The following is a 16,913-nucleotide window of genomic DNA, read 5'->3' as shown; positions in this document are numbered from 1 at the left end:
CACTACAGAAAATATAGAGGTCTTTTGTGCAGTGCATGTGACTGCTCTGCATTTACATCTTTTGTGTGCATAAGCTCACACTGAATACTCTTTATTGGCTGACAAATCAGGACTAATCAGGTCTCCTCATCCGGCATACTTTTAGACATAACATACATTGCATTACAGCATGTAAATTATCTGGTACATGATTTATTGTACAAGAAAGTGGGACTAGACCTAGGTGTTAGTCAAGCAAACATAAGTCTTTATTTGGCTTCATTCAATAATTCATACAATATATAATGTCATACAACATTAGTTGCAAGACCAAACACAATAAATGGTCAGGTATGGAGCAGTTTTTTTTTAAGGCAGTGTAAGAGTGTAACCAGGGGCGTCGTTAGGTCAAAAGATCCGGGGCACGAGCCCCGGATCTTTTGACTGGTGCCCCGAATGTTGTCACCTGGCTCTCTCTACTTTCAGCTCTATTTGCATCCTCTGGATGCTTATAGAGATGATTACTGTAGTGGAGCAGGTTGCCGTCAGCATCCTGCTCCACTACAGAGCACATACAGCAGTTCTGTGCTGTAGTGAGAGCTGCAGGAGGCGATGACATTGCGTCTCCTGCTTCAAGCAGCTCCCTCTAGCAGCCTGGAGCAGGAGGCGCTGTGTAGTGACGTCACCGCATCCCGTCCTGCAGATGGAGGGGAAGAGGAAATCATGAGTGAAGAGAGGTACGTTTAACTCTTCTTTTTTAATAATACAGTGTGCATATGGAGTTTTGGGGTCATTACTTTATGTAGAGGCTATTCCTGAGTAGTGGGAGGCTATAATATTACTAATAATATTACCGTATATGCTCGAGTATAAGATGACCCGAGTATAAGCCGAGACCCCTAATTTTACCATCAAAAACTGGGAAAACCTATTGACTCGTGTATAAGACAAGGGTGGGAAATGCATTGGACACAGACTCCCCCAGTATGTAGCCAGCCTGCCCCCAGTAGTATACAGCCAGTCCCCAGTAGTATACAGCCGGCCCCAGTAGTATACAGCCCGTCCCCAGTAGTATACAGCACTGCCCCCAGTAGTATACAGCACTGCCCCCAGTAGTATACAGCACTGCTCCCAGTAGTAAACAGCACTGCCCCCAGTAGTAAACAGCTTGCCCAGCATTAAAAAAAAAAAAAAACTTATGTACTCACCCTCCGGTGGCCCCGACGTGCAGCGCTGCTCACCAAATGTCCGCACGGGTCCTGTTCTGGCTTCTTAGCCCGTCTTCTTTCTTCTCTAACTTCGTGCTGGGCGCCGCCATTGTTCTCCCCCGGATGGCGCTTAGTATGGGGGAGAAACATGGCAGCGCGGACATCTCGGGAGCAGCGCTGCACGTCGGGGCCACCGGAGGGTGAGTATATAAGTTTATTATTTTTTAAATATTTTTTAGGACTCGTGTAAAAGCCGAGGGGACGTTTTTCAGCACATTTTTCGTGCTCAAAAACTCGGCTTATACACGAGTATATACGGTACTGAGTGTGTTTGTGGCTATTAGTGTGAGCGGGATATGTGGGGTCTTTTAGTGAGTGTAAGGGGACTATTACTGAGTGTGGGAGTTATAAGTAAGTGTGGGGGGCTATTAGGGAGTGTGGGGGCTATTTTCTTTGTGTATAGAAGCAATTAGCAAGTGGAGAGCTATTACTGAATGTGGGGATCTATTAGTGTGACGGGGCTATGAGGGGTTTTTTAGTTAGTGTAATGGGATTATCACTAAATGTGGGGCCTTTAAGTGAGTGTAAGGGGGCTATTAGAAAGTGGAGAGCTATGTTACTGAATGTGGGGGCTATTAGTGTGTGTGGGGCTATTAGTGTGTATGGAGGCTATTTTTGAGTGCAGGGGGTTATTAGCAAGTGGAGGGCTACTACTAAGTGTGGGGAGTATTACTAAATATGGGGGCTATTAGTGAGTGAATGGTCTATTCTGAAAGTGGGGGTTATAAGTGGCTATTAGTGGGGGGGCTAATAGTGAGGAGGCTGTTACTGAATGTGGGGGCTATTTGTTAGCATAGATGGGCTATTGCTAAGTGGGGGGGGGCTACTAGTGAGATTGTGTGGTTATTGTTATGAGTGAGTATGTGGGGGCACTTACTGTGTGGGGTTCTATTACTGAGTGTAGGCATTGTTACATGTCAGGCCACATTTAGGGATCATTAATAGGTGGGTGGCACAATGTGGGGGCTTTAGTAAGTGTAAGGGCCACAAGATAGGGGTGTGGTGGCATACAGAGTGGGGCCATAATTGTGACTTAATTGTAAAATGTGCGGCTTAGAAAGGTGGATTTTATAATGTGTTACACTGGGGGGCATTACTAGTATTTTTAGGACTTTGTGTGCAGCTGTATTACATTATTTGGTTGAAGAGTTTTAGGGGTAGAAGAATGATAACACTGTTAGGGGACAAAGATTTAGAAAAGTGTAGAACATAAGATGTGGTAATCTCCATAGGCACAGCACATGGCTGCATAAAGAGAAATGATGATGGGCGGCTTAATGGAGAACATGAAGAACAACTACTGCTCTGGATATAATAGGTAGCATTTGTACTGTGTTTTCTGTAGCTGTACACTTGTTTTTAAGTACAGTTTTTTCAGGTGGAAGCATATGGGGGAGGGAGGTGTACGAAAGGGGACGCAACTGAGAATTTGCTATGTATGCATTGGGGCCCGTGCCCCAGATCTTTTGTGACCCTAGCAACGCCCCTGAGTCTAACATATTCTCTGCTGGACAGTAGCAGACAGTTATAGTGTTAATTTTAAACAGTGTCAGAGACTGGAATATTTTCCGTTTTGAAACATCAGATTGTTATACATGATTTACAATATTTATAGCACATTTAATTAACATAGTTTGGTTATTTTCAGTAGCATATTCCCCTTAATAACATTATGGGGAATTAATTAGAAACTAGGCACCTTTCCGTCTGTCTGCGTCGCTCCATATAATGCAGTGACACAGGCGACAGGTGATGGCATCACAGAGAAGACAGGAGTTAGGAAAAGATGGGAGCTGTGCGGCGTGGGAGCAAATGGACTATAAGTATAAGTTTTATCATTTTTATTGGCAAATGATTTATTAAACTGGGGAAGGGGGGTCTGGGTATATATATATGGGTATATATTCATAGGAGGGCCGGATACTCTTTGTACTGGATTTCAATATGGTTCTACATAATATTAATAAACTGACAGGTGGCTATATTTTAGGCTGTATATGTATATATGTATATGAGGAGGCTTCTGAATATAATAAAACTGGGGTGGGGAAATTTATAAATGCAACTCGTTAATAATTAATCTAAGTGGGACTATATAATCAAACTGGGGGTACTAAATGGGAGGCTGTATATAATTAAACTGGAGCGGGTGGGCCACTATATATTAGGGTCAGATATTAATTCAACAGTGATGGTGGTCTATATGGGAGACTGTTTATAATTAAACTAGTGATTTCTGCATATGGGGCTGGATTTTAATTAAACTAGGGGCGGCTGTTAATGGGGCACAGAATATATCTAAGCTGGGAGGGCTGTATATGTGGGGACAGATTTTATTTATATATAGTTTAAGTAGTTTAAGTAGGGGGTATATCAAAGTCCTATAAATATTAGAGGGGGTGCTGTACATGCTATAATTCCAGTAGAATATTTATATATAATGAAGGCATGTTTAAATGTGGGGGAGAGTGTGGTCAGTGGTGTTGTGATGGGTATATATTGTTTAGGAGCACAATGTTGTTATCCAGGTGACTTTATACTGTAAGTGACTGTGGTATTTTTAAGGAAACTGAGTAGACATGTGTAGTAAAGTTTTCAGAATTTACTGAACCTGGTGTGGATAATGGAACTGAGGTGACTACTTAAAGGGGGGGGGCTTTTAGTTTTTTGCCTCAGGCAGCAAATATACTAGAATCGGCCCTGCTTATTTTATAGAAAGATATTTTGCTGTAACTTTCCATTAAATCAAAAATGCAGATGAAGGATTTTTCTAAATCAGTGAGGAATAAAATAATTAATTTGCGAATATTGCAATTTTACGGTCTAAGTTGGCGGTTCTAATTACTTTGATTATTGGATGTGAGTGAATTGCTATTGCTAAAGATTTAATAGCTAGTATAAATATATTGGGGGAAACCCCTGCTTTATCCTGTATGAAATAGTAAATTCTATAGAACAAACTCTGTTTATAAATACAGTAGCTGATGGATGGAGATCATTTAATTTTTTTTCTTCCTTTTTTAAAATTTTATTAATGGATAAAAGACATTACATGGGAGAAAAAGATCAATGACAATTGTAAACATTTCATATGTGGTACATCTAGAGGTATGTAGTTTAACTGCTGATCAATTTTCTTATACAGTTCAAGGATGAACAGTCCAATAGGAAACAATATATCCAGGATGTATATAAACCGACTGTCCTGTTGGGGGTTGGACACTGATGTTTAGCTTGTCTACAAAGTTGGACTTCCTCTGCCGCTGTTTCATAGTAGTTTGTCAGAAAGGAAAAAAATAAGACATAATATAACACAGTAACAAGTTTGAAGTACAACCAACAAGAAAGAAAAAAAAAAATGTGTCACTAGGGAATCATGTGATTTAGTTGCCTGTTTATTTATGGAGAGGGGTTCTAATAGCACCGCAGCCTAAATGCTCCATTATGCGCAATATACTGATCTACTCAAAGTCCAGTCGGGTCTTGATTATCACTATTGCTATTTCTCAGGGTACAGAGAAGAGACTGTTCAACCAACTCTGCCATGTGTGTTTGTTGGTTTGAAGTGAGCGTATTTCCTCAAATGTACTTGTAGTATTTAAGGTGTCAAGAACTTCCTTGAATGGGGGCGTATCAGGCTCCTTCCAATGTCTTGCAATAATTAGCTTAGTCACCATAAACAAATGTGCCACCATCACTCTCATGGGAATGGACTCAATACCAATGAGAAAAAAAACCAACTGGGGAGTAATGTTTATGTGTTTGTGCGTGACTGTTTCTATAGCCCTTCCCGTGGCTTCCCACAGAGGACCCACAACCGGACACCCCCAAAACACATACAGGGTGGTACCTTTCACCTCACATTCCTGCCAGCACTTTGGGGAAGCAGAGGGATACATTGTCATGCTGGGGAGAAATAACATCGCATTGTGGTTTTGATAATGTGTAGAAATAGAGAAAAAGGACGGGGTTGGATAGTGAGACGCGCTACATCCAAGGTGTAATATTGATTCTTTTTTATTGGAATAATGACTACGCGTTTCAACGCCGTAATGGTGTCTTCATCAGGTCAAACACTGTAAGATTACATAGTAAAAACAGAACAAAACATAATGTGTCATGGTTAGTAGTTAGTAAACATAAAATTGAAACATAAGAATGAAATATAACATAAAATAAAATCAAATAAAAGGCGCGAAGTATAAGATGCGTAGATATAAATATAGACATAGATGTAGACATAAATATAAATATAAAATAATAATGATATAAATATATATATTATACATATATATATACAATACAATAATAAATGAAATGAGCTTAAAAATAGCAAGGTTTATAAATGCAAAGTAATGGATATAGGCAGGAAGATTGTAGTGGTAATGGTTAGTCTGGGTGGTTATCTATTTATCCATTTATTTATTTATTCATTTACCCCCTATTCACACCGACACCTTAGACTATGCATTCATTCCTTCATTCATTGATATATTCTTCCTCCATTGACACTCACACCGACCTGACCCTCTGTTCTCCATACAATCACCTTACCCATCCACTCTGCGTCCCTGATCCGAGTCTTGCGCAGGCGCACTGCCACTACACCGTCCGGACCTGTCAGTCTCTCAATCAATAAAAAACGCGTGTCTCTCCTGGCGCGCTTTCTGTCCATCCCGCGCCAGAAACAGCACGCAGCCCTCTCTCCAGCTACCCTGAACGCAGCGATAAGTCGCTCTGACACCCCACACGCGCCCCCCCTCGGATCTCATCTCTCTCGTTATTCACCCCCGGTCTCATCTACATCCTCTTCTCCCCCATTAGGTTCGGACACCTAGGCAGCAAAGCACCTGCTCAAAATACAGCAGGATCCCCTGCAGGTACTCCTCACCCTTCTACCCATTCACCCACTCTTTAACATTTGCATACCCATCCATGGATCTATCCACTTATCATCATCATCATCTACTAATTAATTAATTAATTATTTATTTATATATATAAATATATATATATATATTTATATCATTATTATTTTATATTTATATTTATGTCTACATCTATGTCTATATTTATATCTACGCATCTTATACTTCGCGCCTTTTATTTGATTTGATTTTATGTTATGTTTCATTCTTATGTTTCAATTTTATGTTTACTAACTACTAACCATGACACATTATGTTTTGTTCTGTTTTTACTATGTAATCTTACAGTGTTTGACCTGATGCAGACGCCATTACGGCGTTGAAACGCGTAGTCATTATTCCAATAAAAAAGAATCAATATTACACCTTGGATGTAGCGCGTCTCACTATCCAACCCCATCCTTTTTCTCTATTTCTACACACTACAACTGGATACACATCCAGCTCCGGGGCGTGACGCTGCAACTCCACTCCATTACCTCCCTCCCTCCCACCCCTTCTTTGTGCATACTAATTGGCGCCTGGCTCTAAATAATCCCCCACAATTTTTTTTTTTTTCTTTTCCACCTCAACTGGTTTTGATAATGGCTTCTTAGTAAGCAGTACATCTAAATATGGAATGGGTGTTTGCGAAGGCTCTATGCCATAGTTTCAGGTCAAAAGTCTTGTTTAACTCCGCTTTCCATTTCATCATGCTAGAAGTTTTACATAAAGTGTTTTTTGTGCTTAATAGTTCGTAGAATATGATATACCTTTTTTGGTCCTATCAGCATTGTTAAACCACTGAAGAATGAGGAAAGAAATTTAAAGCCTCATGTTTAGGTTCCTATTGAGGAAATCCCTAATTCTGACGTAAGAGTATATATCCTGTGCAGGGAGGTCAAACTTCTACTTGAGTAGGGAGAAAGCTACTGGCTGTCAATTTAGAACTCAGTCTTGAATAGATGTGAGAACTCTCTCGCGCCTCTCTCCAAGAGGTGAGGCAATCGACTTTCAAAGAATTCAAAAGCTATATTTTCGAGTGGGATCAAGGCTGTTTCTTGCTTATAGTTTAACAGTATTTGCTTCCACGCCTAATCTGAGATGGAGATTGCAGAGAAGTGTGATGGGGAGGGGATAGCTGCCACAATAGTGCTAATAGCCTGTGTTTCTTTTCCAAAGAAACCCACATCTTGTCTTTCCACCAGCACTGTGAGTGCTCCAAAATAGTAATCTGAGTGGTCGGGTACTCCCAGGCCACCCTTTTCCCTATGCCTACTAAGGACGTGTAGAGCTACCCTAGGTTGTTTCCCCAGCCAGATGAATTTGCAAAGCTGAGCATCAGTAGAATCAAAAAATGACTTGGTAGTATACACATATTATAGGCAGCAATCCCCCTGTACCATGAAATAATTGCTTTAGAAAATGTCTCTAGATCCTTGTTTATGTTAGAGAGTAGCGGGATAAAATCTGTTTAAAAAAATTGGAAGTAGGGGTAGTCAGTTGGACACCAAGGTACGTAATTCAGGATTGTTGCCAGTCTAGAGGGAAAATATTTTAAGATATAACAGTTTTCTTGGGCGGACCACACTTGAAAGAGCTTGGGATTTGGCAGTATTCATTTTATAATAAGAAATTTCCCCATATTCCTGGACTATTTTGAAAATGGAGTCTGGGGATTTGTGGCCATTAATATGATATAATCTGGAAACAACGCTATTTTATGTTTGGTTGGGCCTATATTAATTATAGGGTAGGGTCGGAGAAGATCCGGTGGGGAGTGAAGGGAGGTGCAGGACTATTAAGATGAGGCTGGATTAGCAAACTCCAATTAGAAGGACTCTGGCCCTTTAAACCTGAGAAGTCGTTGCACGCGGCCTGGAAGTCAGGAGACGCGCGGCCTGGAAGTCAGGAGACGCGCGGCCTGGAAGTCAGGAGACGCGCGGCCTGGAAGTCAGGAGACGCGCGGCCTGGAAGTCAGGAGACGCGCGGCCTGGAAGTCAGGAGACGCGCGGCCTGGAAGTCAGGAGACGCGCGGCCTGGAAGGCAGGAGACGCGCGGCCTGGAAGGCAGGAGACGCGCGGCCTGGAAGGCAGGAGACGCGCGGCCTGGAAGGCAGGAGACGCGCGGCCTGGAAGGCAGGAGACGCGCGGCCTGGAAGGCAGGAGACGCGCGGACTGGAAGGCAGGAGACGCGCGGACTGGAAGGCAGGAGACGCGCGGCCTACACGGCGAGACCCTAAGCACAGCCAGGAGCAAGGAGAGGTAAGTCCGGGCAGGGGGATGGGGACAGGCACACAGCGGAGCATGGGTGTACCCGCATTGCGCGACATGGATCGCGGGAGCACCCATGACATAATCACTGTATATAGCCCCCAGTAGTCACTACATACAGCCCCCAGCAGTAACTACATACAGCTCTCAGTAATCACTATATATAACCCCATGTAATCACTACAAATCACCCCCAGACAGCTTACAAGTATACTAAAGGTAAAAATAAAGATTATTTTACACATCATTACAGATGTCCCCCTCTACAGATCCTTGTCACGGGTGATCCTCGGTGTGCCCCAGTGCCGCAGCGCCCCTCCGCCATTTCTTGCCTCTCTGCGTTCCTGATTCCTGCCCATTGGCCATGTGCGTGCCTTCCTGTCTCCTAGTGGCGCTCGTCTGCCGGTGGTCTTTGGTAAACAAAGCCACGTTATGAAGGAAGAGGAGGAGACGTGGGTCAGGTCTTCACACCGATGGGCGGGCTTTATTTTATCAACACAGTGCACTATGACACTTTATACTGTTCACACTGGGTATTATACACATACACAATGTATCTCTGCACTTGTATTTCACAATGTATAAGCCATCATGATTTTCCATGTCTTGTTTTACACTTTGTATGATATACTTTGTTCATGATGTCACTGACCAATCAGCTGTTGATCTGGTCTTTAAATAGCTGGATGTTTGCTACACATGTTATGCTTGAAAAAGGTGTACACATACACCGAAACGTCGCGTTTTATGGAATAAAGGATCACCCTTTTCCACATATTTTGGAGTGCTGCCTCTTCACTACTTATGTTTTGGATCCACCGCCAAGGAATCAACAGCTACGGCACCCACTTTGCTAAGCTGTGCTGCTTTGAACTCTCCTACTACATATGGATATATGAATATATGAATTATTTATCTGTGCAATATTTATATACTTTTATTTGTATACTATATTGTACATTGCTTATGCACTCTCTTATATTTTATGTTTGTATTAAATTATACACTTTCTAGTTCGGACCTGATGAAGGGAGCAGAACGACTCCGAAACGCGTTGTACATTTTGTTGTCCATGAATGTACACTGTTGACTAATAAAATGTTGTGAATCAAGGGCAGCACAATATCAGCCTATTTTTTTCTTCTTTTCCATGTATCACAATCCGTCACCCAACTTAGTTCCAGATAACACGCTGTCTGCTGCAGTTCACCATTACTCCAATTGAATTGTCTGACCATTATGAATGTATATTCGGCTTTATTTGAGTCATACATTTGTTCTTTAGATTATTATATGCGAGCATGCCCACTCATCCATTCATCCACTCATTACCAAAGATTCAAAAATTCTGTGTATGACATGCAGAAAGGAGATATTACAGAAGTACAAGAAAAAGCTGAATTTTTCTTACTTGTGAATTATCTGATTGTGAAATAATATCTTGCTTATATTTTATGTAAAAACATAGTTGTAAACCAAAGTGCAATTTTAAATTATTTTATTGAAGAATTCAATAGTTTAACAGAAATTAAATTTTATGTATTGAATTAATGAAAGTGGTGAACCCTTCTAAATGACCCAACTCTGGAATTAGAAGCCCCCCAGTCGCTGTATCTCCTGTACTCTCCAGGTCTCAGGTAATACTGACGTCCCCTGTAGTTGGGCTCATCATAAAACATCCAGTATCCATCATGCACTTGGCAGGAGTGAATGTCATTGTATCGGAATCTCTCATAAACATGAGGACAATCCTCAGTGAACTCCATCATTTGTCCCCTGAAGTCTTCTCTTTCATAGATCCTAAGTCTGAAAGATCCCTGATGCTGTGAAGAAAAAAAAAAACAAAGCTGTAGTAAAAAGCCTGTTGAAATGTTAATCAATATGATCGTGTAGTTATGCTTTCTAGAGAACTAACGCAACAGTTTAAGGAGGATGTTAAACTTAGATTACTTTATAGAGAGAAGGATGAGCACTTCTGTATCTGTCTTTAGTACTATAGATTACCTTAATATTGACTTGCAGCTCTAGATTCAATTTCAAGGGCATCTACCACCAGAATGAAAGACCATATGCAAATGAGCCTAAGGGGCTCCAGACTCCATAGGTGTTAATGGAGCCTGAAGCCCCTTTGGCTCATTTGCATACAATCTTCCATACTGGTGGTAGATGTCCTTTAAACTAAACACAGGCATATACAAACATGTTCTCCATGTACTTGTATGGCTTTTCTCCAAAGATTCCCGAGAAACTGCCACCACACAATGGATTCAATTGGGTCAGTGTAATCATAATGTCTACATAATGAAACTGTCTCTTTATCATACATTTAACAGTGGTTGTCAATAATTTGAAGCACAATATTTAAAAACATATGTAAAATATTTGGTTTAACTACAGAAACAATAGGAGCTACCTGAGGACTGATACGGCAAGAGCGAATTGAGTCATTGTAGCCCATCCATTGCTGGAAGTCAGGATACTCTCCTCTGTGAAGGAAGTACTGGTGTCCTCTGTAGTTGGGGTGTTCATACAAGATCCAGTTTCCACTTTCTACACGGATAGAGTTACAACGTCTGAAATATGATGACAAATCTGGACACTCAGAGTTGCACTCATATGAGCGACCCTGAAAGTTCCTGTCTTCATAGAAGATGATCTGTGAATGCAATAATTATAATTAATCTGAAACTTAAAAAGGGTTTAGCTTTTCTAATGTTTTTTAGATTACTTTTATCAGCTTATTAGATAGAAAACTTAAAAAGAAACGGGCACATCTGACCCTATAACATCTGCTGTTAAAAGAAGGTTTATTTTAAGCTTGTTTATAAAGCTTTGTAGTGTGTTTCATCTTAATGCAAAACATTCATTTACTGTTAAAATGCAATTTTTTTGGTTGCATTTATTACAAATTCAGAAAATAAAACAAAGTTAGACATTTTTCATTTTTAACACCTTAAAGTAAAGGCTATGTTTCAACTGACCTTTCCCATTTTGCACTGCTGAACGGTTCACTCCGCTGAGAATTGTGAAGGGCTAGTGTGCAAAGGGTCTTTATATACATCCTCTATTGTATACATTTCATGTACTGCTGACTTGTTTTCCCAGTAAGCAAATTGTAAAGCGATTCCCATTATTATTTTAAAGACTCATTGTTCTGTGTTATCTGCCCAATGTGTTTGTGTCTTTGCTTACACCTGTAATTTAAATGGTACATAAACTGCTCTGTAAAACTATTTTTCTACTGGCACACTGCATTGTTGTGTTTGCCATTGTTTTCCTGGAAAAAAAGGATTTTTTTTCAGGAATTTATAGTATGAGAATCAAAAGTTTGCTGCTTAACCAAAATGATAGCTTTATCTGTAGATTTAACTTAATTTTTTATATATAACATGACCTTCATGTTTAGAGAACTACACACAATTTCCTAAATGGCCAGTGTAGTCCTTTGTGAATATATCATAACTTCAGTAAAATAGCAGTATGTAAGCTTGTTTCATAATTTGCATATATTATACAAATATATTATTAAATGAGATAATTGAAAGAGAACACTTTCAGATAACTTGTAAGTTATTGTTGTTAATCTGGTACCTGGTGCTAATTTTCTTAAATATCTGACAAACCTATTTAACTGTCTGCCATTACAAAATTATTAAAATTCTATGGCAACAGGTTGTCCAAATGAAAGCCAATGGAATGACCCTGCTGGCCAAGAAGTTTGTTGCTTTAAGTCTGTGATTTCTATAATATTGCTTTTTTACAACATCACAAGCTCATTCAAGACCAACAAAAAGGCTGATCTCCCCTAAAAGACAAATGCATATCCATGGGTAATCTTTTCAAAACTGCAGCTACAACCAGCTGCAAGTTTGTTGCAGTCTACAGCATCTAACCATTTGATGCTGCCATGCTGCCTCCACGGTGCTTCAATGTCACTGCAGCTGGAGAAACTGCCACGGGATCTTCTGCGACCAAAAGTGCCCCACCAGCGCCGCAACCAAACTGACTAGCCACACATTCGATGCAGTTGCAGCAGCTTCTGATGCCACAACGCTGCACCCAAATATGCTTCAATGCCAACACATCCAAGAGCAACATTTGCAGCATACCATGTGGGATACTGTCATCCCACTTAGCGGCTCCCATCACTAATGAGCATAGAGCCACTAGTGTGGGTCTGCAGTGCAATAGGTCCAGGGATCCCATCCCCACATGGATGCAGGTCTCTTTCCAAACTTGGCATGGTGTAAGGGACACTGCTGCTGCTCCACAAAACCAACAGTACCTTCCACATCCAGGTATCTCCACTTGCTTAGCCCTTCAACCCACAAAAGGCCTTCCCCCCCCCCCTCCATTTCCAACACATGCTGGCACCCAGTGGGTCACCAGCACTGGGTAGCTTTGGGTCGCCACACCCAGGCAGCCAGATTCGCTAGTGCCTGTGACACCGAAGCACCGGGATGAGGGCGAACCCACTGCATGGAGGTTTGTGATAACACACAACTAAGGTGGAACCCAGTGCCAGGCAAATTAAGCGCCGACAGGGGCACGATTGGAGCTGTGCATCGCACCTCCAGCTATTTAACAATCTGAAGGAACCAACATATATTCTGAAGGAGCGACACAATCCCCAGTTAAATACCTGTCCCAGTTGCGCGAATTCCAAAATTGTCAGAAAAACTGACGAAAGTGTGGCCACGGACCCTTAGTAAATAAGCCCCATTGTGTACAGTTCTGGGCACTAGTGTAACAACATAGTACAACTAGAAAGGGTGCAGAGAAGAGCAACCAAGATTACTAGGGGAGGGGAAACCTCATTGCAGAATACCTGAATGGGCTATACAAGAACAAGGATCTCTGCAAAGATCCTTTTACATCCAGGCCTCTCGCCAGGACAGCCTCTACGCCTAGAGTAGATGTGGTTCTACCAGTGCCATAGACATACTTTGGTGATAGATGAAAACATTTCCAAGAAAAAAACTCCAGCATCCAAACCAAACGATAAGTTCCATTCTTTATTGGTAAAATACAAAATCATTTAAAACATGTGCATAGCATCATAGTATATAAGGCTGGAAAAAGACGCAAGTCCATTAAGTCCAACCTTTAAGAATTAAATAAATGTTTTATCCCCATAACCCGCAATATTTTTTCTCTGCAGAAAGGCATCCAGGCCTCTCTTGAACATGTACATAGAGTCCGCCATAACAACCTCCTGCGGCAGAGTGTTCCATAGTCTCACTGCTCTTTTAGTAAAGAACCTTTGTCTATGTTGATGGTAAAATCGCCTCTCCTCTAGGCATAGAGGATGCCTCCTTGTCCTGGTCACAGGCCTAGGTATAAAAAGATCTTTGGAGAGATCCTTGTACTGTCCGTTCAGGTATTTGTACATTATAATGAGGTCTCCCCTCAGTCGTCTTTTTTCTAAACTGAATAATCCCAAATTTTGTAATCTGTCATTGTATTCTAATCCCCCCATTCCCCTAATAATCCTGGTTGCTCTCCTCTGCACCTGTTCCAGCTCTACTATATCCTTTTTATACACTGGTGCCCAAAACTGTACACAATATTCCAAGTGTGGTCTGACCAGGGATTTGTATAAGGGCAAAACTATGTCTTTATCATGAGAATCTATTCCTCTCTCTATTCCTCTCTTGATACATTTATTTGCTTTAGCAGCAGCCGCCTGGCTCTGGTCACTAAAATTAAGTTTACCATTTACCAATACCCCCAAGTCCTTTTCAGCTCCAGTTTTACAAAGTAATTGACCGTTTAGAACATAATTATACTTTTTGTTTCCCTGGCCCAAGTGCATAACTTTACATTTATCTACATTAAACCTCATCAACCATTTCTCTGCCCACTCCTCAAGCTTCCACAAATCCTTCTGTAATGCTAAACTATCGGCCTCAGTATTTATTACTTTACACAGCTTAGTATCATCTGTAAATATTGAAACTTGACTGTGTAAACCCACTACAAGGACATTAATAAAAATATTAAAAAGAAGTGGCCCCAATACTGACCCCTGTGGCACTCCACTGGTAACCTCAACCCAATCTGAGAATGTGCCATTAATGACGACCCTCTCTTTTCTGTCACTAAGCCAATTACTTACCCAAATACACAGATTTTCTCCTATTCCCAGCAGTCTCATTTTATATACCAACCTTTTATGTGGCACGGTGTCAAATGCCTTTGAAAAGTCCAGATATACAACATCCACAGCATCCCCCAGATCCAGTCTTGAACTTACCACCTCGTAGAAACCAATCAGATTAGTCTGACAGGACCGATCTCTCATAAACCCATGCTGACGCTGGGTTATAAGGTTGTGCACAGTGAGATACTCCAGGATAGCATCTCTAACAAACCCCTCAAATATTTTCCCCACCACAGCAGTTAGACTCACGGGTCTGTAGTTTCCAGGATCGCTATTTGATCCTTTTTTGTATATTGGTACCACATTTGCTATGCGCCAGTCCTGTGGAACATAACCAGTCCTCAGTGAATCTTCAAATATTAAAAATAATGGTCTGTCTATCACGGTACATAGTTCATGCAGAACCCGGGGGTGTATGCCATCTGGCTCCGGTGATTTATCTATCTTAGTGGTTGTGAGGCGGCGCCGTACCTCGTCCTGGGTTAAACTGTTGACATTCCAAAAATATTTTAAATTTCTTAAATTTTCCAGCGGATTTTCCTGGGTAAAGACAGTTGAGAAGGCGACATTCAGTAAATTGGCCCTTTCCTCATCTCCTTCCACCATGACCCCCATGTTATTTCTAAGGGGACCAACACTCTCTGTTTTTAGTTTCTTATCATTTATATACTTGAAAAATAATTTGGGATTGTTTTTGCTCTCCCTGGCAATATTTCTCTCAGTCTTTATTTTTGCGGCCTTTATCTGCTTTTTACAGGATTTATTTTTCTCTCTATAATCCTGTAATACCTCATCGCTACCTTCACGTTTTAGCACCTTAAACGCCTTATCTTTCTCGCTTATTGCTTTCCTTACAAGACTAGTTAGCCACATTGGCTGTTTCTTGTTCCTCTTATGCTTTTTCCCATAAGGTATGTGTTTCTCACAGGACTTTTTCAGAATATATGAAAAAAAGTCCCATTTTTTTTTTGGGGGGGGGGCTTTTGTCTTTGAGGACATTATCCCAGTCTATGCATTTAAGGTCTTCCCTTAGTTGCTGAAAATTTGCCCTCCTGAAGTTTAGAGTGTTGGTTGCCCCTTCCCTAATGTTCTTAGTAAACCGTAGTACAAAATCAATGATATTATGATCACTATTCCCCAGGTTCCCCCCAACCTGTAGTTTTGATACCCTATCAGGTCTTTTGGTTAGGGTAAGGTCCAGCAGTGCCCCCCCTCTTGTTGGCTCCAGGACTTTTTGCGACAGGTAATTGTCTTTTGTTGTTGACAAGAACCTGCTGCCTTTGAAGGACCTGCATGTTTCTGCCCCCAGTCAATATCTGGGTAATTGAAATCCCCCATGATAAGTACTTCACCATGCTTTGAAGCTGCATCCATTTCACTTATCAGCATTTCCTCTGTTGCCTCCATTATATTTGGAGCCTTATAACAAACCCCTATTAATATTTTATTATTCTTTTTCCCTCCCCTTATCTCCACCCATACGGACTCCACATTTGCATTTGCGTTACTGATGTCATCACTCGAGACTGACGCGTTTCGGACCATTTTGGTCCTTAGTCAAACCATAAAATCAGTGGCACAATGTGCATTTTAAATACAAAAGGCTTGAGGTTCATAAGTAATGCCCCTTCTAGTGCTGTTAATGTAATTTGTTTTAACTTATAGGACTGAGCTAAGTAAGTCTTTTACATTCTTATTAACATAAAATCCTTTACCATCGGAAATATGTCACAAGATACAACCACGTATACACCCGTTTCATCAAATCCAACATCCCTATTCTCTATGCTTTACTCAAAAAACCTATGAGGACACTTTTCCTCCCCCATTCAGTCCCATTATTTCCGGTGTGGTTTCTCTATTGGAACAACTTTCCTCCTGGTTGGATAGTGTTCTTCAAGAATTTGTCAAATGCACACCAGGATATAACAAGGACAGTACCACAGTCCTGGAAGCTATGAAAAACTTTGAATGGATGGAAAATAATATATGGCTAACTTGTGACTTAGTGGGAGTGCATAATTTTATACCACATCATCTAGGACGTTATATCAATGATGATTTACTCATATGGACAGGTCCACCTACAGACATCCCAAAATTTATCAACTACTTGAACATGCATTACAATTTAAGTTTTACATACAATACGGTATAACACATCATACCCTTTCTGGATCTAACATTAATCGTGGATATCTATACTAACAAAGTACATACTTATCTATTATGCAAATCCACATTGGGAAATATATTATTGTAATCAATAACCATCCCCCACATGTAATAACTAATCTGCGAAAAGGAGTATTAATCAGAGCAA

At 40.9% G+C, this 16,913-nt stretch overlaps 1 protein-coding gene across 1 annotated transcript; it reads right to left on the bottom strand.

Moving 5' to 3' along the window:
• Positions 1–9,910: 9,910 nt before the first annotated feature.
• Positions 9,911–11,456, bottom strand: LOC140075324 (gamma-crystallin-3-like). The gene is made up of 3 exons (XM_072121035.1): positions 11,409–11,456; positions 10,841–11,083; positions 9,911–10,250 (listed from the first exon to the last, which is right to left on the bottom strand). The coding sequence occupies exons 1-3, from the start codon at positions 11,415–11,417 to the stop codon at positions 9,975–9,977; spliced, it is 528 nt and encodes a 175-aa protein (XP_071977136.1). The 5' UTR covers positions 11,418–11,456; the 3' UTR covers positions 9,911–9,974.
• Between the last annotated feature and the right edge of the window lie 5,457 nt (positions 11,457–16,913).

This window comes from Engystomops pustulosus, chromosome 8 (genome assembly GCF_040894005.1).
Source record: "Engystomops pustulosus chromosome 8, aEngPut4.maternal, whole genome shotgun sequence".
Classification (NCBI taxonomy): domain Eukaryota; kingdom Metazoa; phylum Chordata; class Amphibia; order Anura; family Leptodactylidae; genus Engystomops; species Engystomops pustulosus.
The sequence above is the reverse complement of the archived record's forward strand: the minus strand, read 5'-3'. Positions and strand labels throughout refer to the sequence as shown.